The sequence below is a fragment of the Arvicola amphibius genome, chromosome 10, assembly GCF_903992535.2.
Source record: "Arvicola amphibius chromosome 10, mArvAmp1.2, whole genome shotgun sequence".
Taxonomy (NCBI): domain Eukaryota; kingdom Metazoa; phylum Chordata; class Mammalia; order Rodentia; family Cricetidae; genus Arvicola; species Arvicola amphibius.
The window spans coordinates 93,337,131-93,361,416 of NC_052056.1; the positions used below are offsets into that span (position 1 = coordinate 93,337,131).

The 24,286-nt window shown below is 42.7% G+C and overlaps 1 protein-coding gene across 1 annotated transcript in view; it reads left to right on the top strand.

Moving 5' to 3' along the window:
* The first annotated feature begins 5,417 nt into the window (after positions 1 to 5,417).
* Baz1b (bromodomain adjacent to zinc finger domain 1B) overlaps positions 5,418 to 24,286 on the top strand; it is a 61,759-nt gene continuing 42,890 nt past the window's right edge. Inside the window, exons 1-3 of the mRNA XM_038345191.1 lie at positions 5,418 to 5,894; positions 15,561 to 15,677; positions 18,604 to 18,748. Of these exons, the coding sequence (XP_038201119.1) occupies positions 5,788 to 5,894; positions 15,561 to 15,677; positions 18,604 to 18,748 (369 nt within the window). The 5' untranslated portion in view covers positions 5,418 to 5,787. The remainder of the gene's footprint in view (positions 5,895 to 15,560; positions 15,678 to 18,603; positions 18,749 to 24,286) is intronic.

A 24,286-nucleotide genomic window follows, 5' to 3' on the forward strand; every position in this document is an offset into this window, starting at 1 on the left:
ACACAGGCAAGGGATTCCTGATGCAATCTGCTAGCCATATTGGTGAGCTCTGGGTTCAAGTCAGAGATTCTGCCTCTGAATGAGATGGAGATCAGCTGAGAACTTTTGAAGTCAACCTTGGGTCTCCCACACATACACAAGTGAACATATACTTCATTTTGGCTACAGAGTCAAATCAAAGTCAGTCTGGGCTACATGAGGCTCTCTCAGAAATAATTGTTTTCCTGGGTGGTGGTGCACACCAGCATTCAGGAGGCAGAAGCAGGAGGATCTCTTGAGTTCAAGGCCAGCCTGGTCTACAAAGCAAATGATTGCCAGGACTGTTGCACAGAGAAATCTTGTCTCAAAAAACAAAAAGTAATAATAACAACAACAATTTTTGTGTGTGTGTGCATGAAACACAGTGTGGTAGTGGAAGTCAGAGGACAACCTGCAAAGTCAGCTTTCTTTCTGCCTTGTGGGTCCAGGAATCCAGCTCAGGGTCTCAGGCTCCACACCAAGTGCCTTTACCTGCTGTGCCATTTTGCTGCCCCTCACCAAAGAAAACTTAGAGCAGGAAGTCATTATAATATAGTTTAATACAGAAATAATAACAGCCGCAAGTAGGAGACTGTAGGGAAGGCAAGAAAAGGAACTAGCTGCAAGATTTTAAGGCTGTAGATTTAACATCATCTGGTTGCCCCCTGGCTGCTAACTACTACATAAGAAAGAGGTCAGTGTTGTTTCCATAGAATTAAGAGGAAGGTGGGCAGAGGCATAAAAGATTATAGACTATGAGAAGGGGTTTGTTTCATCGTGTATTAATTTGTGTGTGTGTGTGTGTGTGTGTGAGAGAGAGAGAGAGAGAGAGAGAGAGAGAGAGAGAGAGAGAGACAGAAGACAACTTGAAGAGCTGATTCTCTTTCTAATATGTGGGTCCCAGGGACTGAAGTGAACACAAGACCTTGGGATTGGCAAGAACACTTTACCTCTGAGCTACCTCACCAACCCCAGTATTGTTCTTTTTCTCCTATTTGGTTTAGCTTGTTTTTCTGAGGCAAGGTCACACTATATGGTCATGGCTGGGCTAGTTACTATATAGTCCTGGTGGCCCGGAACTCTCAGAGATCTGTCTGCCTCTGCTTCCTGAGTGCTGGGTGAAAGGTGTGTGCCATTTCACCTGGCTGTGATTAAGACAGGTTCTCAGGTAGGCCAGACTGGCTGCCAACTTGCGATAGAGTTTAGGATAAGCTTGAACTGCTTCATCTTTTTTCCTCCAGGTCCCAAATTCTGGGAGTATAGCATCTCACCACCAAGTTCCAGGTTTGAGATGTTTTGAGTTTGAGATACCAATGGGACAGACTGAAGAGACCAGGTGGAAGGTGAACTGTTGGGGTGAAGGTTCATGAAGGGACCCATGCGGAATGAGAGGGTGACAGGACCGCTCCATGGGGCAGGGCACAAGGCAAGCCCTAGGCTGGGTCTGTGTCCTGTAGGAGGCTGCATGAGGAAGCCAATGGATGGTCATCTCTAAATGGTGCTTTTCCCAGCAGAAAACCAGATACTGCTGGCTGGGAGTGGACACAGGAGGGGGTCTGAAGAGGATGCCTGGGAACTGCCAACTTTAATCTTGTCCTTTAGTATTAATCTGTTTATTCGAATGGGAGAGAGGATACATTGCATGAGTAATCATGCTAAAATTATGATTTAAAAAAAGTCTTGCACGGGGGTGTAGCTCAGCTGGTGGAGAGCTTACCTGGCATGCATGAAGTCGAGTGTCTGAACCCCTGAACAACAGAAACGGAACACGGCACACCTGTAAGCCCAGCTCTGGGTGGTGACGACCAGAGGTTCAAGGTCATTCTCTCGGTTAAATTAGAGGCTAGCCTGGCTTAAAAGAATCCCAGTCTCAAAAACCAAACCAAACCCTGAGTCGTGACTGTCTGCATAAGACCTTTGAGAGACTGGATTCATCAGTGTTTCTGTCATAGATGGGGAGGGACTCAAAGACCCTTCCCCTCCCTGGGGATCTATGAGAGGCCATGGCTGCTGGGGTGAGCCAGAGGCACCTTCAGTGGTTCAGTGACTGGTAAGTTCTCCATGCTCCTGAAAGCAGCCATCATGAACCTCATTGTGTCATACACATTAAAAACCACACAGAAACATGAAAAAAAAATCAGAGACAACAACAACAACACAAAATCCAACACGGAAGTCGAAAGGGGTGGTAAATGGTTTTAGTTCAGAAGGAAGAATCAGAGGGAGCAGGAGGAGGACGAGAGAGGGTAACCGGAAGGAATATGGCCGAAATATATACCATGAGTCTGCAGGATGGCTCAGTGGGACCTGAGTTCAAGCCCCAGGATCCACGTGGTGGAAGGAGAACACTGACTCCTGCCAAATTGCCCTCTGACCTTCCCGTGTGCACAGTGGCACCCATGCTCCCCCCACAAGTAAAGAAATGATAAATACAAAAACATGACAAACATATAAAAATGTTATGATGAGACCCATTATTGTGTAATTACAGGTTAATAATGTATGCTAATAGTAAGCATTGATCAGAAGGCCTGAAAATTGAGTGAATCAGGATGTGCTTGGAACGATTAAGAGAATGGGATTCAGAAGGCAATGAATGACGTGATCAGAGGCACAGAGGTGAGGTTGGCTCAGCTGGGGAGACTGAGGCAGCAACACCTTTGAGTCTGAGGCAACACAGCAAAATTTTGCCCTGGCCAAGGAAGAACTTTTTGTTTGTTTGGTTGGTTTTGTTTTGTTTTCAAGACAGGGTTTCTCTGTGTAGCTTTGGAGCCTTTCCTGCAACTTTCTCTGTAAACCAGGCTGGCCTCAAACTTAGATCTGCCTGTCTCTGCCTCCCAAGTGCTGGGATTAAAGGTGTGCGCCACTACCACCAAGCAAGAACCCTTTTCTTTACTTTTTCTTTTTTGCTTTCATTTCTCCTTTCCTCTCTCTCTCTCCCTGCCCCCCATCTCCACTTTTAAAATAGGCCATAGTCCTGCCTGGCTTCAAACTCACAAGGATCTACCTGTTCCTCCACCCCAGTGCTGGGATTCTGATTTCCATGAACATTAAGTGTCAAATCCCCATTTCTCCATCCCTATTATTTTGTTTTACATGTATGTACATTTTGCCTGTGTGTGCCCCATATGTGTGCAATGCCCATGGAGACCAGAAGAAGGGGTCATATCCCTTGGGATTGGAGTCACAGACTTTTATGACTTTACCCACTATGTGGGTACTGGGACTCAAACCCTGGTCCCCTGGAAGAGCCATCAGTACTCTTAACTTCAAGCCATCTCTCCAGCCATGTAAGTTTAAATTTATTATTGCTATTATTGACTTTAGAGTCTCACTATCTACTTATTTTTTAACTTGTGCGGGGGTTAGGGTTGTGTGCATGTGCCTTCAGAGTCCAGAAGACAAGGTTGGACTCCCTTTGAACTGGAGTCACAAGCAGTTGTGAGCCATCCCATGTGGATGCTGGAACTCAACTCAGATCTTCTGCAAGAGCAGCCTGGTTTTTGTTTGTCTGTCTTTTTTTTTAAATGTTTATTTATTATGTATACAATGTTCTGTCTGTGTGTATGCCTGCAGGCCAGAAGAGGGCATCAGACCTCATTACAGATGGTTGTGAGCCACCATGTGGTTGCTGGGAATTGAACTCAGGACCTCTTGGAAGAGCAGACAATGCTCTTAACCACTGAGCCATCTCTCCAGCCCTTGTCTGTCTGTCTTTAATTCAAGACAGGGTTTCTCTGGTCGTTCTGGACCTCGCTCTGTAGACCACAGGCTGGCTTCAAACTCAGAGATCCGCCTGCCTCTGCCTCCAGAGTGCTGGGATTAAAGGCGTGCGCCACCACCACCCTGCCAGCAAATGTTCTTAACCTTAAGCCATCTGTCTAGACCTCTTTAATTTTTATTTGAAATTATGCCCATGGGGGGTATGTATACAGGGTTGCATGTGTCTGTCTCTCTGGAGTTACAGGCAGTTATGAGTCCTTAACATCAAAGCCGTGAATCAGAACAGGAAGTTCTTAATTGCTGAGTCACCTCTCTCAATATACATAATTTATAAGGACATACACACACACATATAATTTTACTTATTTACTTATTGTGATAGGGTCCTGCTATTCAGCCCAGACTGACCGGTAAGACTGTAGCCCAGGCTAGCCACAAGCTCGCTCAGGATTCTTCAGCTTTGGAAGTCTGTTTTGTGTAATCCTCATGTATGTATGTATGTATGTATGTATGTATGTATGTATTAAACTTTTACATCATCCTTCCACTTCTTTTTTTTTATTATTTTTTCTTTTTTTTTTCACTTACTTCTTAAAAAAGATTTATTTTTAAATTGTGTATGTGTGCGTGCATGGTGGCGGTGTAATGCGCACTTGGGCAAGAGAAGTGGGAACCCCTGGAGCTGCAGTTACAGGCAGTTTCTTGCGCTACCTGATGTGGGAGCTGGGAACTGAACCTGGGTCCTCCGAAAGCGGAGTACACGTTCTCAACCCCTGAGCCAGCCCTGCAGCCCTTCTTCCACAGATTTTTAAAAATTTATTTATTTGTTTATTTGTTTATTATGTATACAATATTCTTTCTGCGTGTATGCCTGAAGGCCAGAAGAGGGCACCAGACCTCATTACAGATGGCTGTGAGCCACCATGTGGTTGCTGGAATTGAACTCAGGACCTTTGGAAGAGCAGGCAGTACTCTTAACCACTGAGCCATCTCTCCAGAGCTCTTCCACAGATTTTTAAAGAATCTTCCACATTATCCTTCCCTGTAAGTCTTTTAGAGGCAGACCGACTGTCAATCTCCGTTTCGCAACCACACCGGCTGGGGTCCCAGGCGCCCTAATACGAAACCTCTGTTTGGGCAGGGCCTGAGTTACTTCCCGCCCAGCACAACTCCACCCGCGGCTCCCCGGGCGTGGCCGAGCGCGGCCCCTTTAAGAAGGGGGCGGAGCGCGAGTGGAAAGACAAAGCCCCTGGCCGCGCGTTCCCCCTCCCCCCTCCGGCGCACCACACGGACAGTGGGTGCCCGGATGTCGGTGTCGCCGTCGGTGACAGATGGTGCAATGTCTGTATCTATATGACAGGGCCGTCTGCTCTGCTCTCTTTGAGTCCTCCACCTTCCGTCCTCCCCCTCTTCCTCCCTGTCCCATGACTTTTTAAGTCCGCCACCGGAGGCCCGCACGCCAGTCCCTGGCTCTTACATAACGTGACCTTTCACCTTTTCAGACTGCCCTCTAGTGCGCTGCAACCAAACTACATGGCTGGGGCCCAGAGGGCGGGACTGGAGCGCGGAGCGGCAGCCGCTCTGAGCCAATAGACTACGAACGCCGCTCAGCCCTCCGCCTATCGAAGCACCCGTCCCAGGGCGCCACGGAGGAGCAAGTTAGTCTGTGCGCTGGCCCGGCAGCGGGGGGGAGGAAGGGAATCTCCCGCCATTTTTCAATAATTTCCTCCGGTGCCCGCTGGAGAGGAGTCGTGACTAGCGGCGGCGGCGGCGGAGATCGGCGGGAGGCAAAAGGCGCCGGAAGGAGCGAGGAGAATATCTCGGTTTCTTCTCCTCGCTGCTTACCCCTCGCTTCCATGGCCGTGGCGCGGTCCCGCCAGCTCTGAGAGAAGCCGGAGTTCGCGCCGCCCTCTCACCCCTCCCCTCCCCCACCGCCCCGGGAGCCAGGCGCTTCGCTCGCTCGCTCGTTTGCTCGGAGCCGCCGGGGCCTAGCTCTGCGCGGCGGAGCGGCCGAGCCTCCGGCGCTCCGTGCCCGCCGCTGCCGCGATGGCGCCGCTGCTGGGCCGCAAGCCCTTCCCGCTGGTGAAGCCGCTGCCGGGAGAGGAGCCGCTCTTCACCATCCCGCACACTCAGGAGGCCTTCCGCACCCGGGAGTATCCTTTTTCCGTGCGCGCTGTGGACGCCCGGCCGCGGCTGCGCAGGGCGAGGGATGGAGATGGCGAGATGCGGATGGGCCACGCGCCGCTCGCGGGGCAGCTGTCACCGCACCGGGCCATCCGCGGGCCGCGGTGTCCGGGCCCTGCCTGGCCGGGCTGGGATCCCCACGGAGGAATCCATCCGGCCGTCTCCAGGCGTCCTTCCCGGAACCGCGCGCCTCCATCCTTTCCCCCCTTACTTTGTCCCCGGGGCCTCGGTGACGATCGCAGCACCAATTCCCTCCTCCCCAACTTGGCCTCGGGCCCTAAGTGACTAGGGGAGGGACGCCGCGTTTCCGATGCGCATTTTCTTTCTCTCCCTTCGTATAAATGAAACCGTCAAGTTAAGTTTTTGAAATTGTACCGGCGCGGTCGCGTGATCCGGCTTGTGCAAGCCTCCACTGCGTCTTGTGTGGGCTGTGCGGGGACACTGATGTTGAGTTGTGGGTTTTGTTTTTCTTCTCCGGAGTGGACTTTAGGCCAGGGATGAACTGACAGAATCGTAAATCACAAAACCCGGCATTAACTTCTCCCCCACTGTAGGTGGGAGGGGACAGAAAGGTACCTTGATGGTCCTGGTGGCCTTTTCTTCCCCAGGGAACAAACAGGTTTGAAATTTAGAAGTTTCATTTTTCTTTCTTTTTTTGAGAGAGTGCTTTGTGTTGATCAGACTGGTCTTGAACTTTGTGCAGTCGAGGCTGGATTTGAATTCCTGATCCTCCTGCTTCTTCCTCTCCAGCTGACTTGCTTTCTTTCCGTTCTTTTTATTTTATTTTATTATCTATTTGCTTATTTATTTTTTGAGACAAAATCTTACTGTGTTGTTCAGACTGTCTTTGCATAGCCCCCACCAATCCTGCTTGAGTTTAGTCAACCTTCCAAGCCTGTGCCACCATTCAGTACAGTTAGAAGCCAGTAAACTCTTGAGACATCCTTAACGTTTTTTGTTTTAGCACCGTGAAACTGGTGTTTTAAAATAGCCTCTGCATTTCTGATCATTGCTTTAAGATTTCTTGACCAAGCATAGCCACTTGGTTAAAAGTTGTGTCACTTTTGCACGGTGGGGGAAATATTGGATGAATCTTTTAGGGCTTACTTGGGCATTTTGTGTGTTCGTTTTGTTTTTTGAGACAGGGTTTCTAGCCCTGACTGCCCTGGAACTCGATTTGTAGACCAGGCTGGCCTCATAGCCACCTGCCTCTACCTCCCAGGTGCTGGGATTAAAGGTGTGGGCTACCACTGCCTGTCCACTTACTTTAAAAAAAGAAAAAAAGATAGTTTCCGTATCAAACTTGCATAAAAACTACTTTTATCATCCCTTTTCCTTTGAAAAGACTAGATCTTGTTGTAATTCCTGCTGTATCTGTAGATCAGAAAGGGCAATTTACTCTTGGCCTTTGCTTCAGACATTTTTTTTAAAATTGTATCCCAGGATGACTTCTAACTTACATTTCGGAAGCTGGCGTTTACTGCCTAGTCCCCCTGCCACAACCTCCGAAGTGTTGGGATTGCAGATGTCTACCTGCTCAGCTTGATCTTGGCTTTAACATAGTGTTTTGAATAATTAGGATAATTTCACTTCCCTTCCTCTCATCATTACTAATTGGGGGATTGAACCTAGGGCCTTGTACTATTAGTAAACTATATCTTTAGCCCTCTTTATTTTGAGTAAGGGCATTACCGGAATTGCTGAGGTTGGCTCTGAACTCACCATGCGGCTTAGGCAGGCCTTGGACTTTTGGTTCTCCTGCTTCATTCAGCCTTCCCAGTAGTTGAACTTAACAGGCCTATACTCCAGCACCAGCTAGGGCAGGTTCATCTTTGTTAGCATCAGTTCTGAATTCCAGTGTTCACCTACAGAGAGTCTTGGAAAAGGAGTCTTTTTCTCCCCCTAACCCCTTTTAGTTTTATCTATATGGTGTTTTGCCTGTATCTGTATCCATTATACCGCTTGTGTTCCTGGTTCCTCTGGATGCCAGATGACAACTTTTGATCCCCTGGAACTGGAGTTAAAGAGCTACCACATAGATGCTGGGAACTGAACCCAGGTACTCTGTACTTAACTTCACTGTTGACTCTAGCCCGTGGTTTTTTGTTTTTTGTTTTTGTTTTTTTTTTTCCTTTTTTGACAGGGTCTCACTTTGTAGATCTGTCAAGCCTGGAAGTCATTTTGTAGACCATACTGGCCTGAAACTCATATAGATCTGCCTGTCTCCACCTCCAAAGTGTTGGGATTAAAGGCGTGCGCTACCATGCCTGGCATCCATGTAGGTAGGTATTTTTGATCATGTGCCTATAGCATCTCTGAGCTGAAATGAGTCTTAAGGGGTCTAGATCTCCTGTTTGCTTGCCTAGTGGGCCCAAGAGAATTAAAGTTGGTGTGTTAAAGATCATACACCCTGGTTATAATGATGAGAGTTGAGATCACAAACCAGTGCTTTCAACCATATCACTGTAAATAAACGAAGGGAAGAACAAGGAATTGTGGAACCAGAGCCTTGCATGTGCTGCTGTACTACTGAGCTGCAGTGTCTGTGATACAACCCATGTTGCCCTTTGAGTGTTTTATCCTCAGCCTCCCATGTGAGGAATTTCTGGGTGCTAGGATCATAGTCTTGTGTCATAATACTTCACCTTCTCCTTTGATTTTAATGGAATTATTTTTTTTAAGATTTGTGTATTTTATGTGCGTATTTTGTCTACATGTATATATATGCACCTCGTGTTGTGTTTATAGATGATTGTCACCATGTATTAGCAAGTACTCGTAACTGCTGAGCCATCTCTCCCGCAACTCCCCCCACATTTATTGAAATATTAGTCTACACTGTCATTTTGATATAAGTTGTAATTAGATGATATAAGGTGTATTTAGCTCTACTAATTACATTATTTCTGCTAAATATATACTTGCTTTTTTTTTTTTTTAAAGCAGTTTCCATGCTTTCACTAGAGTAAAAGTTTACTTCTGGGAATCTAACATAGTCTCTCTATATGTCATTCATTCAACTCTTTATTTGTTTTATTGAGTCAGGGTTCTTACTATGTAGCACTGGTTGGCCTGGAACTCATATATAGTTATGGCTGTCCTTAAACTCAGAGATTTGCCTGCCTTGGCTTCCTGAATGATAGGTTTAAAATCGTATTGTACCACACCCAGTTATTGTCTTTGAACTGTTGATGGTAACACTAATATTATTAGAGGTGGATTTTGTTCTAGTACAGTATAATAAATACTTCATAAAAGAGATAAATTCCAACTCTTAACAGGCATACTGAGCCGTTTGAAAAATGACCATAGCCAGTTAATTTAAAACTATTAACAAAAGCTTTGTTTATTATTTATTGTCTGGGGAAGAGAGGGTGTGTGGTCATGTATATGCCATGGTTTACACTGTGAAGCATGCTCGGCAGGCACCATCAACCATCATAGTACCATTTCCCTAGTCCTTCAGACGTTATCTTAACGAAAACTGAAACCTGAATTATTTAAAATAGTGTGTATTTAATAAACTTTCTTTTAGGATTTCCTATACCAGTATTTAGAACTTTTTAACAGGAATTCTTTAAAAAGGATTATACTAGAGGAAATTGTTCTGGAAATTTCCAGTAGTGGCAGCATGTTGAGGGTGGTTTAGAGCTCTGGACTGTGTGGCTGGCTGGTTGGCATGTTTCTTTATGAGGCTATTAGTGGTTCCATAGAGGAAAGCAGATGTATGGTTGAGCAACAGCTGTATTTGAAGTATTACCAGTCCTCAATTTATATTTATGGTTATGTTTTTAACAAGATTCTCTTTATTTTGATTGCATGTATCGTTAGAGCAAACTTTTCTATTTTAACTTTAAGCAGTGAGTCGGTGAGTTTGTGAAGGTACTTTGTACTCCTTGAATTTACAGTATTCTGAAATTGAGGCAGAAGAAAAAGGAGTTTTAGGTCAGCCTAAAGTACAAGGAGACCCTGTCTCAAAAACAAAAGGGGCTGGAGAGATGGCCTAGTGTTAAGAGCTCTTATTACCAGAGAACCCCAGATTTCGGACTCACAACCCTGGTAAAGCCACTCTGAGGGAATATAATGCCCCCTTCTGGCTTGTGTAGGAACTACAGCACATACAATGCATAGCATGCTTTCATTCACACATTCTTACACCCACACACACTTTTTTTTTTTTAATTTTAAAAAAGAAAACTGGAATTTGTTTTGTGTCTGAGTAGTGTTTACCTGCATGAATGAATTGCACTAAGTGTGTGCATGGTACCCGCGGAAATCCGAAGAAAGGATGGGATCCCCTGGGACTGTAGTTACTGGCAGTTGCGAGGTGCCATATGGGTGTTAGGAATTGAACTTGGGTCCTCTGGAAGAGCAGTCAGTGCTCTTACTTGTTGAGTCATTTCTCCAGTCCTGTTTGTTGATTTTGAGATAGGGTCTTACTATGCAGCCCTAGCTGTCCTAGAATTTATAATGTGGACCAGGCTGGCCTCAAACTTACAGAGATCCATCTGCCTCTGCCTCCTGAGTGCTAGGACTAAAAGCATGCACCATCATGCCCAACCATCCAGCCCTGTTTTGTTTTCTGAGTTATAGTCTGGCTTAATGAAATACAGACTGGCTCTTTCTTGGTTTTGAGACAGCTGTGTATGTCTTATTTAATTAACTCTGGCTGGCCTGGAACTTTAGGCAGTCCCTCTAGCCTTAGCCTCCTGACTGGGGGTACTGCAGGTGTCCATCGCTATGCCCAGCTAACAGTTTTTGATGTTATTTGGCCATAGGATGGCCTATTAAGTAAAACTGGGTTTTACTTGGGAACTGGAGCTACCAACAACCTACTGTAGATTCATACTTTTGTTGTGTGCATCAGTTGTCATAGTTGCTGAATTTTAGAAACAACTGTTTTAGGAGTTTTATGGTATTGTACAGTATGACTCTAGAACAGTCTGAGTAGAGCATGTTTGTTTGAAGAGTTGGGTAACTGTAAATGGAATTAGGTTATAGTTTTGAATAATTTCTTTTTCATTTTGGTTTGGTTCTTTGAGACAGGGTTTCTCTGTGTAACAGCACTGGAAATCCTGAAGTTCACTTTGTAGACCAGGCTGGCCTCGAGCTCATAGAGATTAGCCTGCTTCTGCCTCCCCAGTGCTGGGATTAAACACATGCACCACCACACCTGGCTCTAAATAAATCTTTAAAAATTAAAAATAATTGTTTTATGAGTATTTTGCCTGCATGTATGTCTGTATACCATGTGTATGCCTGGTACCCTCAGAGGCCAGAAGAGAGATATAGATCTCTGGAAACTGGAATTATGGATGGTTGTGAGCCACCATGTAGGTATTGGGAATAAAACCCAGGTCCTCTAGAAGAACAGCCAGTGCTCTTAATCATGAGCCATCTCTTCAGTTCCCAAAGTTGTAGTTTTGATGGGTTTATTTTTCTATTTAATTATAGCCCATGCTGGTTTCAAAGTTTGTGTGTAGCATGGGCTGGCTTTGAACTTGGGGCAGTCTTCTGCCTCTACCTCCCAAGTATTAAGATTAAAAGTATATGACAATGCCCAGTTAATTCACTATAATAGATTATGCCAGATTAGAATTGTTAATTGATTGACAGTATGATCCAGAGAGAGAAAAGATAGAATTAAAAGGCAAATCTGAGAGTTTGCTTTATTAGTATTAGGACTCTACTTGCATGTGTTTGTGACAGGCTCCAGCCTCTAGAATTCTGGAATTGCAAGAGTGTACCACCATGTCCATCTTTAATTACATGGGTTTCTTATTTGTTTCTTTTTAAATTTATGTGTATGGGTGTTTTTCCTGCATGTGTATATTGTCTCTGTACTGCCTGTGTATATTGTGTCTGGTGGTCAGAAGAGAGTATCTGGTCTTTGGAACTCTACAGATGGTTGTGAATTTGGATTCTGGGAGCTGAATCTAGATCTTCTGCAAAAGCAGCAAGTGCCCTTAACCACAGAGCCATCTATCCAACCCCTTTAGTTATGCTAGTTAAACCTTCATATGTTGTTGGGCCACTTCTTTTAAAATGTCAGTATTCTGTCAGTGTTCTGTTGCTATGTAGAGACACCATGACTACAGCAACTCTTACATCAGAAAGCATTTAGTTGGGGCTTGCTTATAGTTTTAGAGGTTTAGTCCTTTATTGTCATGGTGGGGAGGATGGTAGGAACATAGAGACATGGGCAGAGTCACTGAGAGTTCCACATCCAGATCCATAGGCAGCAGGAAGAGCCAGGCACCGGAACTAACTTGGGGTTTTGAAACCCCAAAGCCCACCCCCAATGACACTTTCTCCAACAAGGTCACACTTTCTCATCCTTCTGAAGTAGTGCCACTTCCTAATGGCCAAGCATTCTTATTTAGACCACCACAGCCAGGTACTTTTGAAAGAAATAAACATTACTTGGCTAAAGAGAATAAGGCAGCATATTGTGGTAAGAATAGTTCTTGGGGTCCTGAAAAGTAAATGCATAATGACATAGTCTAGGATTTGAAAATGCCTTATCAGTTATAGATTACTTAACCTTTTTGAGAATTGCTTTGACATTTTGTCTCAATTACATGTACAGCAGTTGCTGAAACAAAAACCTCAATTGACATTTTCTGTGAGTGGTTACTTGGGAGTGAGTGACTTTTGGTAACCTAAAATCAGAAATAGAATTTAGAGCCTATTGATTCAACAATCTTTTAACAGTTATTCTCTCCTCCCCTTTTAGTTTTGTTTTTGTTTTTTGTTTTGTTAAGATTTGTTTGTTTGTTTGCTTATTATGTATGCAGATGTGTGTCTGCAGGCCAGAAGAGGCATATTAGATCTCATTACAGATGGTTGTGAATTACCATGTGGGTGCTAGGAAATGAACTCAGGTCCTCTGGAAAGGAAGCTAATGCTCTTAACCTCTGGGCAATCTCTCCAGCCCTTGTTTTTGTTCTTTTTGAGACAGGGTTTCATGTGGCTCAAGTTTGTCTCAAACTCCTTGTGGAGATGACCTGGCACTCCTGATCTCCCTGCCCCTTCCTCCTAGGTGCTGGGATGACAGGCGAGTGACACTACTGGCTTTAAATACTTTGAGCAAGGATAAAGCATGTTGCTTGGAATGTACTGGGATTGGCGGCTAAGTCTAGTTGCCGCTCAGTTTATTTTCTTGTATAGCATCTGTTACTATTGGTGCACAGAAGAAAACTAGTTGCTTGCTAATTGAATTTGAGTATGGGTGGCTGATAGTTCCAGTTGGGATGGTGGGAAAGTCACACTATTCTGTTCTCTTCTCCCATCCCACGCAGGAAGACTGAACAACTAGTTAATGGTTAGGTGAAGTTAGTGTTATCAGAGCCAACATGAAGACTAGAATAAGTAGTATATCAGAGCCATGATTAGGAGTTCATGCAGTTGGCTTACTTATTTTGTCTTGCTATACTGGAACTGAACAGACAATCTTGTGTATGTCTAGGCAGATGCCCTACCACTGAGTGACGACAGTCCCAGCCTGGAATGTGTTTTCTAATCCTTGGGATGGAACAGATGTTTCCACGGTAGAAGAAGACCAGTGGCAAATGAGTCCCTAGTCTGCATTTACTCCAAATTGCCTGTGGGGTGTGGTCGTCTTATCTTACTGTAGACAGATTTTTATTTTTATTTTATTTTATTTTAGTTTTTCGAGACAGGGTTTCTCTGTCACTTTGGAACCTGTCCTGGAACTAGCTCTTGAAGACCAGGCTGGTCTCAAACTCACAGAGATCCACCTGCCTCTGCCTCCCTAGTACTGGGGTTAAAGGTGTGCGCCACCACCACACGGCAGTAGACTGATTTGTTTTTTTTTTTTTAAGTCTGTTTTTAGATTTAGTTATTTTATAAAATAAAGAATTTCACTTGCGCGTGTGTGCGTGTACCACATTTGTGCCTGGTGTCTGAGGAGGTAAGAAGGAGGTACTAAATCCCTTGGAATTGGTGTTATGGATGGTTTTGAGCCACTATGTGAGTGCTGGGAACCTAATCTGAGTTTTTTGCAAGAGCAGTAAGTGTATTTAACTGATGACCTCTCTCTCCAGGCCCCATGGAATAAATTTTTTTAATTATTTTTTTTATTTTATGTGCATTGGTGGTTTTTGTTTGTTTTAGATTAGAGTTTTTGGTTTTTCGAGACAGGGTTTCTCTATAGTTTCAGAGCCTGTCCTGGAGCTCGCTCTGTAGACCAGGCTAACCTTGAACACACAGAGATGTGCCTGCCTCTGCTGCTGAAGTGCTGGATTGAAAGGCGTATGCCACTACCACCCTGTGTGCATTGGTGTTTTGCCATGGATGTCAGGTTCCCTACTGGAATTACAGATTGTTATGAGCTGCCACGTGGGTTTTGGGAATTGAACTCGGGTCCTCTGGAAGAGCAGTCAGTGCTCTTAACCTCTGAGCCCTTGTGGCTTAAACTTTGTGACTATCTGCATTGTGCTAGTTTCATTTTACCTTAAATCCATTCCTGTTGGGTGTGGTGGTGCATGCCTTTAGCACTTGGAAGGGAGAAGCATACAGATTCGCTTTAGATTTGTGACTTCAATCACTTCCTGAGTGAGATAGGAAAAGAGAATATAATAGTGCCATATATATGTCATACTGTGTCAGCTTTTCCCACCATTGCAGCTGGAACTCACTGTCAACCAGCTAGTTACAAGTAAAAAGACCCTTGTCTGAAAAAGTCTTTAGTCCTCATGACTTGTATTTTATTTTACTTCTATTTTTTAAATGGTTTATTTATTTTTATTTTATGTTCATTGGTGTTTTGCCTGCATGTATGTCTGTATGAGGGTTTCGGATCGCCTGGAACTGGAGTTACAGACAGTTGTGAGCTGCCATGTGGGTGTTGGGAATTGAGCCTGGGCCCTCTGGAATAACAGCAGTCAGAGTTCTCACACACATACCCCCCCCCAACAGAGTTTCTCTGTAGCTTTGGAGCCTGTCCTGGCACTCGCTTTGTAGACCAGGCTGGCCTCAAACTCACAGAGATCTACCTGCCTTTTCCTTCTGAGTGCTGGAATTAAAGGCGTGCACCACCATTACCCAGCCTCAGTCAGTGTTCTTAACAGCTGAACTATCTCTCCAGCCTCATGACTTGTATTTTAATTTGCTTTTTGCCATGTGCAACCATGACTGGCTTTTTATAATTTTCTTTTGAGTTTTTAGTGCTGTAAAAATTGTGAAATGAAACCTTGGTGAATTTATGAAATTTCATTTGTATCAAAATATTAAAATTTCTTTGTACAGCAATTTCTTGTATATAGTTCACATATGGCAGTGAGAGGACAGCTTGTAGCAGTCAATTCTTCTATTATACGGATTCTGGAGGTCAAACTCAGGTCATCAGACTTGGGAGCAGGGTCTTCAGTCACTGAACCAACTGAGTGGCCCCAGCATTATTATTTTGTTATAAAATGTAGCCAGCTGTTATCTTGTTTGAATTATGGTCATACTTTGGATTTATGACTTAAGCAGATTTCATTCTTACTTTATCTTTCTATATTGTAGAAAGGATACTTAGATTTTCTTTCTTTTCTATAGATTTGTCTTTTTCTGAGTGTATATTGGTTTTTTGTTGCTTGACTATTGTTTTCCTGAGCCACTGCTGACAGAGAGTATGAAGCCCGCTTGGAAAGATACAGTGAGCGCATTTGGACATGTAAGAGCACTGGAAGCAGTCAGCTAACACACAAGGAGGCCTGGGAGGAGGAACAGGAAGTTGCTGAACTGTGAGTAGCTGAAGCCTTGCCCTTTGGCACATCTTCACTGTGTCAAGAAAGAAGGGTGGGGATAATACTAACCCCTAAGGCAGTGTTTGTATTTAAATGTTTGGGGCATGAATGAAATACATTGTATTAGTGTTTGGGTGCTCTTACTTATTAGGATTTTGCTGGTATTTATATGTGTGCTAGACCTTTGGGCTTTTTTACCTTGTAAGTACTTTGGAAATATAATTCTAAGTAAAGGGCTGTTATGATCTAGAAGTAATATCAAGGCATCAAAATAACAGACTAAACAAACCTGTATTGGCTAGAAATTCTGCAAAATACACTTGGGAAATGTTTTATGTGATTTGGTAACTAAGAATGTAAGAAGTGATGGGATATTGAAAAAGAGAGAAGGGTGCTGATGAGATGCTCAGTGCACCTGGGTTCAGTTCCCAGCACCCACATGATGGCTCAACAACCATCCATAACTCCAGTTCCAGGGATCTGATGCCCTCTTCTGACCTCCTTGGGCATCTGCTATGCATGTTGCACATATATATACATGTATGCAAAACATAGCTTGTAAAAGAAAATCCAAATAATTTTTTTATAAAGACAGGGAGGTTTTTAGTCAAAGTAAAAAATCTTTTTCTGGTTATGGGAATATTCTGGGGAATGATTCAGTGGTGGGTGTGTTGGTGTGGGTGTGTGTATATGTGCCCAGCATGCTCATGGGCCCTAGTTTGATCTCTGGCATTGTTAAGAAAAAGTAGTATCCAATTTATTTTAAAAGATACATGATCTAAGTTGGGTGGCGGTGACGCACACCTTTAATCCCAACACTCGGGAGACAGAGGCAGGTGGATCTCTGTGAGTTCGAGGCTAGCCTGGTCTACAAGAGCTAGTTCCAGGACAGGCTCCAAAGCTACAGAGAAACCCTGCCTCAAAAAAACCAAAAAATAAAAATAAATAAATAAAAATACATGATCTAGATTAAAAGAATCTGAACACTACCATTCAGCCTCTCTTTCCTCAGAAAATGAAGTTTTAAAACTTGATTGACTGGAGAGAATTAATGGAAAGAGATTGACTTTGTAGGGTTCAGGAAAAACCTCATGGAGTTAAAGAAGTCTGAAGACATCTTGGGAGGATGGTTAAGCTGGGGATGGAGGCTGGAGGCTCATGGGCAGACTGCAAAGGTAATTGACTGCCTTAAAGCTTGATGAGAGCACTGTACAGATAGATTCCTGTCTTGTAAAGTGCGTTAAGAGACTTGAGGTCCAGTAATTGGAGGTGTATTAGCTGTGGATAGCAGAGTCAAACAAGGTAATATAAAACCTAACACGAGGCTGAAGGTGCAGCTAGCTCTTTGGCTTCAGTCTCTAGTACTTCAATAAAACACACTTAACACTGGCATTTCTGTGATTGTTCACATAGTCGATCCACTCCTCCCCATTGCTTCAAATAAGTATAAAATGATATGGTTGAAATTGCATGTCTAACACTCGATTAGTTTGGTTTTTATTTTCTCTTAAAAGAATCCAACTGTGAATATCTTTGCATATATAACAACCATGTGGTTGCTGGGAAGTGAACTCAGGATCTCCGGGAGAGCAGCCAGCGCTCTTAACCTCTGAGCCATCTTTCCAGCCCCCTGCTTTTTTTCTTTTTTCAAGGTTAACCTTATTTTCTGGGTATAGGTATTTAGCTTGCATGTATGTCTGTATACCATATGAGTGCAGTACCCTCAGAAGCTGGAATCCTCTAGCTTTCAGTTTATTTAGTTTCAGATATTTATGAACTGTAATGGTGCTGGGAATTGATCCTGGGTCCTCTGGAAGAGCAAGAGAGTTCTTAACCACTGAGCTATCTCTTCATCCCTCCAGTTGCCTTTCAGGGTCTGAGGACCACTTTTTGTAATCTTCACTGCCATCCTGGCCTTGGTGTGGCAGTTACAGTTACTGTCTGCTAGATTAAAAAAAAAAAAAAAAAGTGAAAAGTGGTAGCTCATTGTTTGACTTTGAATTAAAGTCAGGAATTGACTGTGTAGTCTTTCCTAAAGCTTTTTTTTTTAGCGGGGGGTTGGAGTGGTTTTGAGACAGGATTTCTCTTTGTAACAGTCCTAGATGTCTTGGAACTAGCTTTTGTAGACCAGGCTGGTATTGAACTCACAGAGATTCACCTGCCTCTACCTTCTAGGCATGCATCATTATGGCCGGCTTCTTTCAAGAAGCTTTTATCTGTAAAGTAAAAGTGTAGATATCTTATGGGATATTATGAGAAATGAGTGAACGCATTTGAAACATACATAATCAAGGAATGGAATAAATTTTCACTTGAAAAGAAATACACTGCAAAAGCAAAATAATGGGGCCCAGTGTTATGGTGAATGCCTTTAATTCCAACACTCCAGGAGACAAAGGCAGACAGATCTCTGAGTTCAGTGCCGACTGCACAGGTTTTCCTTTGTTTTTTAATTTTTTTAGATTTGTTTATCTTATTTTATGCATATGAGTATTTTTGCCTGCATGCATGTATGTGCACCACATGCTTGCTTGGCCCATAAGGAGGTCAGAAGAGGCATCATTTCCTAAAACTGGAGTTACAGACAGTTTTCAGTTGTTACTTGTGTGCTGCAAACAGAACTTTGGTCCTTTAAATGTTCTTCCCTGCTGAGCCCTTTCTCCAGCCCTGTGGTGTGGCTTTTAATCTTCATTATTTTCCAAGGCTTTGCATGTATTTGCTGAAGAAATGCTTGTTTTGGGGGGAAGAAGTAAAACACATTATATGAAATTCTTGAGTAATAAAAATTTTTCTTAAAAAGAAGTATTTGTTTTGCTATTACCCTAAAATGCTCTAAAATCTCTCTTTAAAAAAAAAAGTTTGAATTGAATTGCTGGGTAAAGTTTTTGTGTTTGTTTTCTTGCTAACCCTGACATTTCTGTAGTTTGAAGGAGGAGTTCCCTAGCTGGTACGAGAAACTTGTTCTGGAAATGGTTCACCACAACACAGCCTCCTTAGAGAAGTTAGTGGACTCCGCCTGGCTGGAGATCATGACCAAATATGCCGTGGGAGAGGAGTGTGACTTTGAGGTAAGTACCTGCATTCTTACTTTTTTTTTATTTATTTTCCTTTCTTTCTTTCTTTTTTTTTAGACAGGGCTTCTCTTTGTAACAGTTCATGACTATCCTGGAACTCACTTTGTAGACCAGGCTGGCCTCAAGATCACAGAGATCTGTCTGCCTCTCCTCCTGAGTACTGGGATTAAAAGTATGTGCCATTACCGCCCAGCTGGAAAACATTTTAAAAGAATGTTATCTATTTATTTATTCATTTGACATCTCTGGCTGTCCTGGAACTTGTTTTGTAGACTAGGCTGGCCTCAAACTCTAAAAGAACTTTATTTTATTAAATTTTGTTGTTGTTCTGACTTAGAATGTTACTATGCAGCCCAGGCTGCCCTCTGAGTTGTGGGCATCTTCTTAGCTCAGCCTCCCCAGTATTGGTATTTAGATGAAGTGTGTGAACTTATGCTTTCTTATTGTCTTTTCTTTCCCTCTCTTTTAAGCAATGTGACAGATTATTTTAACACAATTTTCCATTATATTTATTTATTTATATATTGATATTTATGCATGTATGGGTACTCCTGTACTACAGTACATGTGTGGAGGTCAGAGAATAGCCTGTTGGAGTTGGTTTTCAACTTGTAAAACTCAGGTTGTCAGGTTTGTTGGCATGTGCCCTTATCATTGAACCATCTTGTCAGCATGAATGTAGATTTATTAAGAAAAGGTGAGAAAGAAATTCAGTGAGTGGAAGTGGCTCCAAAGAGAGAAATATCCAGGAAATGCTTTTCTAAGTAGGAAAAGAAAAATTTCCAGAAGCAAAAATAAAGCAACCCCTTACTTTGCATGCTATTGCCTAAATGTTGCCTTAACTAGCTTCCCGTCTTTGCAAACTAAGAATGTGATTGGTTGGCTTTTTGTTTTGTTTTTGTTTTTCAAGACAGGGTTTCTCTGTAGCTTTGGAGCCTGTCCTGGAACTCAGTCTGTAGGCCAGTTTGGCCTCGAACTCACAGAGATCCGTCTGTCTCTGCTTCTCAAGTGCTGGGATTAAAGGTGTGTGCCATCACCACCCAGATGTTGGGTTTTGTTTTTTTTTTTTTTTTGTTTTTGTTTTTGTTTTTTCGAGACAGGGTTTCTCTGCAGCTTTAGAGCCTGTCCTGGAGCTAGCTCTTGTAGACCAGGCTGGTCTCGAACTCACAGAGATCCGCCTGCCTCTGCCTCCTGAGTGCTGGGATTAAAGGCGTGCGCCACCACCGCCCGGCTTGGGTTTTGTTTTTTTAAGTGGCAGGCTGTCAGCTCAGTGGCATAATGTGCTGTAGTAGCCAGTAGGTGATGAGGTCAACATTCAGTTCATATATGTCTGTCTGATACCTCACTCTGCTTGTACTTAATTTCATTAATGTATTTAATGAATTTACTCTTGTTCAGTATATTTAATTTATTACATTTGTTTTTGTTTTTTCGAAACAGGGTAGCTTTGGAGCCTGTCCTGGAACTCGCTTTGTAGACCAGGCTGGCTTCGAACTCACAGAGATCTGCCTGCCTCTGCCTTCTGAGTGCTGGCATGTACCAATGCCGCCTGGCTATATTTTTATTTTTAATGTCTGAGATTATCAGTAGTTTTGTTTATTGGTTGGTTTGGTTTTGAGTCAGTTTCACTCTATATGCTAGGCAAGCTGTAAAGTTTAAGCGATTCTCTTGTCTCAGTCTTTTTGTAGTTGTGTTTTTGAGATGAGGTCTCTCTACATAGCCCTACCAGTTCTGGGATTGACTGTGTAGGCCAGACGGCTTCCAACTCAGAGATCTGCCTGCCTCTACCAAGTGCTGTGATTGCATGCTATATAAACCTGGCTTACTAGTGAGTCTTAATCACATTCCTGGTACCAGTCACATTTTGACAAAAAACAGATGGTAGACTTGAATGGTGTAATTGAATTGGGTTTCGTAAAGGGACTTTTGAAATAGGACGGCAGTTTGATCTAGCACAAACAACACTTCACAAGAAGTCCTGGTTGCTAAAAGCAGTAGGTAGATTGTCATTTCTAAACAAACCTCACAGAAACAAAGGAAGGCAGTGCGTCTAAAAAGTAGAAATGAATTGGGTGGTGGTGACACATGCTTTTAATCCCAGTACTGAGGATCAGAGGTAAGCAGAGCCCTTGAGTTCAAGTCCAGCCTGGTCTACAGAGTGAGTTCAAGAGTGGCTACACAGGGAAACCCTGCCTCAAAACAAACAAACAAAAAGTAAGAAAGAGTAGTTATAGTTGTTAAGAATAATTTAGTGATCTGATCTAACTTGCTTGGAATTTGTCCAGGGGAATATACCAGAAATAAACCCACCTCACTTCTCTCATGTCTGTTTTTCTCTGCTTTTTGTGGCTGACATCAAAATCTAGATGACATGGAAACCCAAAACAGCCCTTGCCAGGTTGAAAAGAAAGAGACAACATAAAAGCAGCAAAAGAAAAAAAAAAAACAACTAAAGTAACAAAAGGAAAAGCATTGGATATATCTGCAAGTTGGAAAAAGACGGGGGGCGGGGTAGTGTATGTAGTTTAGTTATAGCTGCTGGCTATATATCTGCCATCAAGGGTCTGTGGAATATTTGCCTTACATGAGGAAGGGCCTAGACTCCATCCCCAGCACTGAAAATAAAACACTCAAAGTAAGAGAATAAAAGAAAGATGGAACAAGAAATACTTGATGCAAAGGATGAAATACAAGAATATGTATGCTTTTAACCATGAAAAGCTGCTTAAACTCATTTGTACTTCAGAAATCAAATCAAAGCCATAGTCAAGATTATTTTATACATATGAGATTAGTAAATCTGAACCATTGCCGAAGTTGCTAAGAAAACGAAACTGTTCTTGCATTGCTTTTTTCTCCCTTGTATTGTGTCTGGCACTCAGAATCTTGCACATGCTAAGCAGGTGCTTTACCTCTAGGCCATACTGCCAGCCTTCATTCACCACCACTATTGTGAACACTACACCTCTTTTGGTAAAAGATTTGGAATTGCCAATTCAATTGAATATGCATATACCTTGACTGGGCTTTCACTCTTGAATATTTATCCTCATAATACTTCCCCAGGACACTTGTGTAAGAACAATCTTAGCGGGTGGAGAGATGGCTCAGCAGTTAGGAGCACTGACTGTCCTTCCAGAGGATCCAGGTTCAACTCCCAGTTTACATGGCAGCTCACAACTGTCTGTAACTCCAGATTCAGGGAACCTGTAACTTAAATTGGCAAAACACTAATACACTTAAAAAAAAATTCTTAGTGTTATTCATAATAGTCCAAAGAAAAAATAACCTTAGGATCCATCGGCAGTTAAATAAATATTTTTTTAGGGCCTAGAATACTCAATAGCAGAAAGAAATCACAGAAGAATACAGTCTTGATTCCATATACAGAAGTCAAAACAAAAAAATGCAATGGTTGTCAGTCTGTGTGAGGGAGAGAATGGGTTACTTTAAGACCTGTTAAAATGGCACTTTTATTTGCATGAGGGGCACATACACTATTCTCCAATTTCTTGGCTTTTTTTTTTTTTTTTTTTTTTTTTTTTGAGATGGGGTGTGGTTTAGTTCAAATTGGCCTCAAACTTGTTGGGTAGTCAAAGTTGGCTTTCAAATCTTGATCTTCCCACCTCTATCTCCCAAGTGCTAGTACTTATACATAGGTGCTGCTGTGCCTGTTCTCTTGTGTGTGATTAAAAAATAGTGTATATGGTAGATGTAGATCCATAATGTTGTATTAATTAACACACAGTTGCTTAGCCTAAGTACTTGGTTTATTGTATGTGTTTTGGTTAATTACCTGTGTGGATATGCGTATGTGAATATAGGTGTCCATGGATGTCAGAGATACCTGATTCTCCTTGGGCTGGAGTCAAAGGAGGTTGTGAACAATTCAGTGTGGGTACTTTGAACCACTCCCAGGTCCCCTGCATTCTTTAATAACTGAACGTACTCGCTCTCTCTCTCTCTTTCTCTCTCTCTCTTTCTCTCTCTCTCTCTCCCTCCCCCTCCCTCTCTCCCTTCCCCCTCCCTCTCTCTCTCTCCCTCTCTCCCTTGTTTTTGTGTATTTTTGAGGTAGGATTTTTATTTTGCCCAAACTGTTCTGGAAATCCATAGAACTCGGCTTACCTTTTCTTATGTCAGCCCTCCTGCAACTTCCTCTAGAGTTCTGGGATATAGTCATGTGCCACTATTCCCAGCTAATTTAGTTTCTGTGGTAAGACAATGCAGTAGACTAACATCCAAAAATAGACCCAGGCAACTCATTTGTAACAGGCACTGAAGGGTGAGTAAGTGGAAAAAAAGAGTCCTTTAGCAGATAGGTTCTGTAACGGTTGGATATTGATTTGTACAGTTTATTTTTGAAAAATGAAAGCTCTCACCTGGGTATGGTTATGCACACTTGTAATCCTAGTACTTGAGAGAAAAAGGACAGGAGAGTTAAACCACAAGGATTAGACAAGTCTGCTCTACATGATAAGGTCCAGGTCGCGCAGATCTACAGTGAGACCCTCTCAGAAAATAAACCAAAAACATACAAGTTCTTGAACTGTACTTGGCATACATTTTAGGTTAGCACAATTTCTCTTAGTACATAAGTACATGAATTATGCAATAAAATATTATCATTTATTTTACTATATGTGTATGAATGTTTTGCCTGCATGAATATATGTATACCAAATGTGTACCTGTTGGATTCCCCTAGAACTGAGGTTACAGATAGTTGTGAGCCACCATATGGGTACTAGGAATCAAACCCCTGACCTCTGCAAGTGCTCTTAATTGCTTAGCCATCTTGTTAGCCCCCTATTTTAAAATTTTCTTTTGTTGTTGAAGCAGGGTCTTGCTGTGTAGCCCAGACTGACCTTGAATTCACTATATAGGAAATGCTGGAGAGGTCCTGATCTTGCCTCAGCTTTCTGGGGATTATAGATTATGACTTGGTACTTTTGTACCAGGTTATTTTGTTTGTTTGTTTAGTTAAGTGGTTCTCAACCTGTCGGTTACAGCCAGATATCATACATATCAGATATTTACATTACGATTCATAGTGGTAGCAAAATTATTATAAAGTAGCAATGAAATAATTTTATGATTGGGGATCACCACAACATGAGGTGTCTGCAGCATTTGGAAGGTGAAGAACCATTGGTTTAGTTGATATTTGAAACTGTCTTTGAAGTCCATGCTGGCCTGGAGTTCACTATGTATTACAGATTGGCTTTGAACTCAAAGCAATTCTTCCCCACCCTTACAAGTGCTGGAATTACAGACATGATACTGTGTCAGGTTCATTTTATTTGTTAAGAAATAAAATTGGAAATCTGAGAAACGAAGTTCACTATACCTAGATACTTGAGAGTGTTCGTGAATTTTTGTTTGCTAGGCATCCTAAGTCACTGTTTATTGCTCTGAAGAGATACCATGATTAAAGGATCTTTTTGTTTTTTGTTTTGTTTTGTTTTGTTTTTTTTGAGTCAGGGTTTTACTGGTAGCTCTGGCTGTCCTGGAACTCTGTAGATCAGGCTTCCT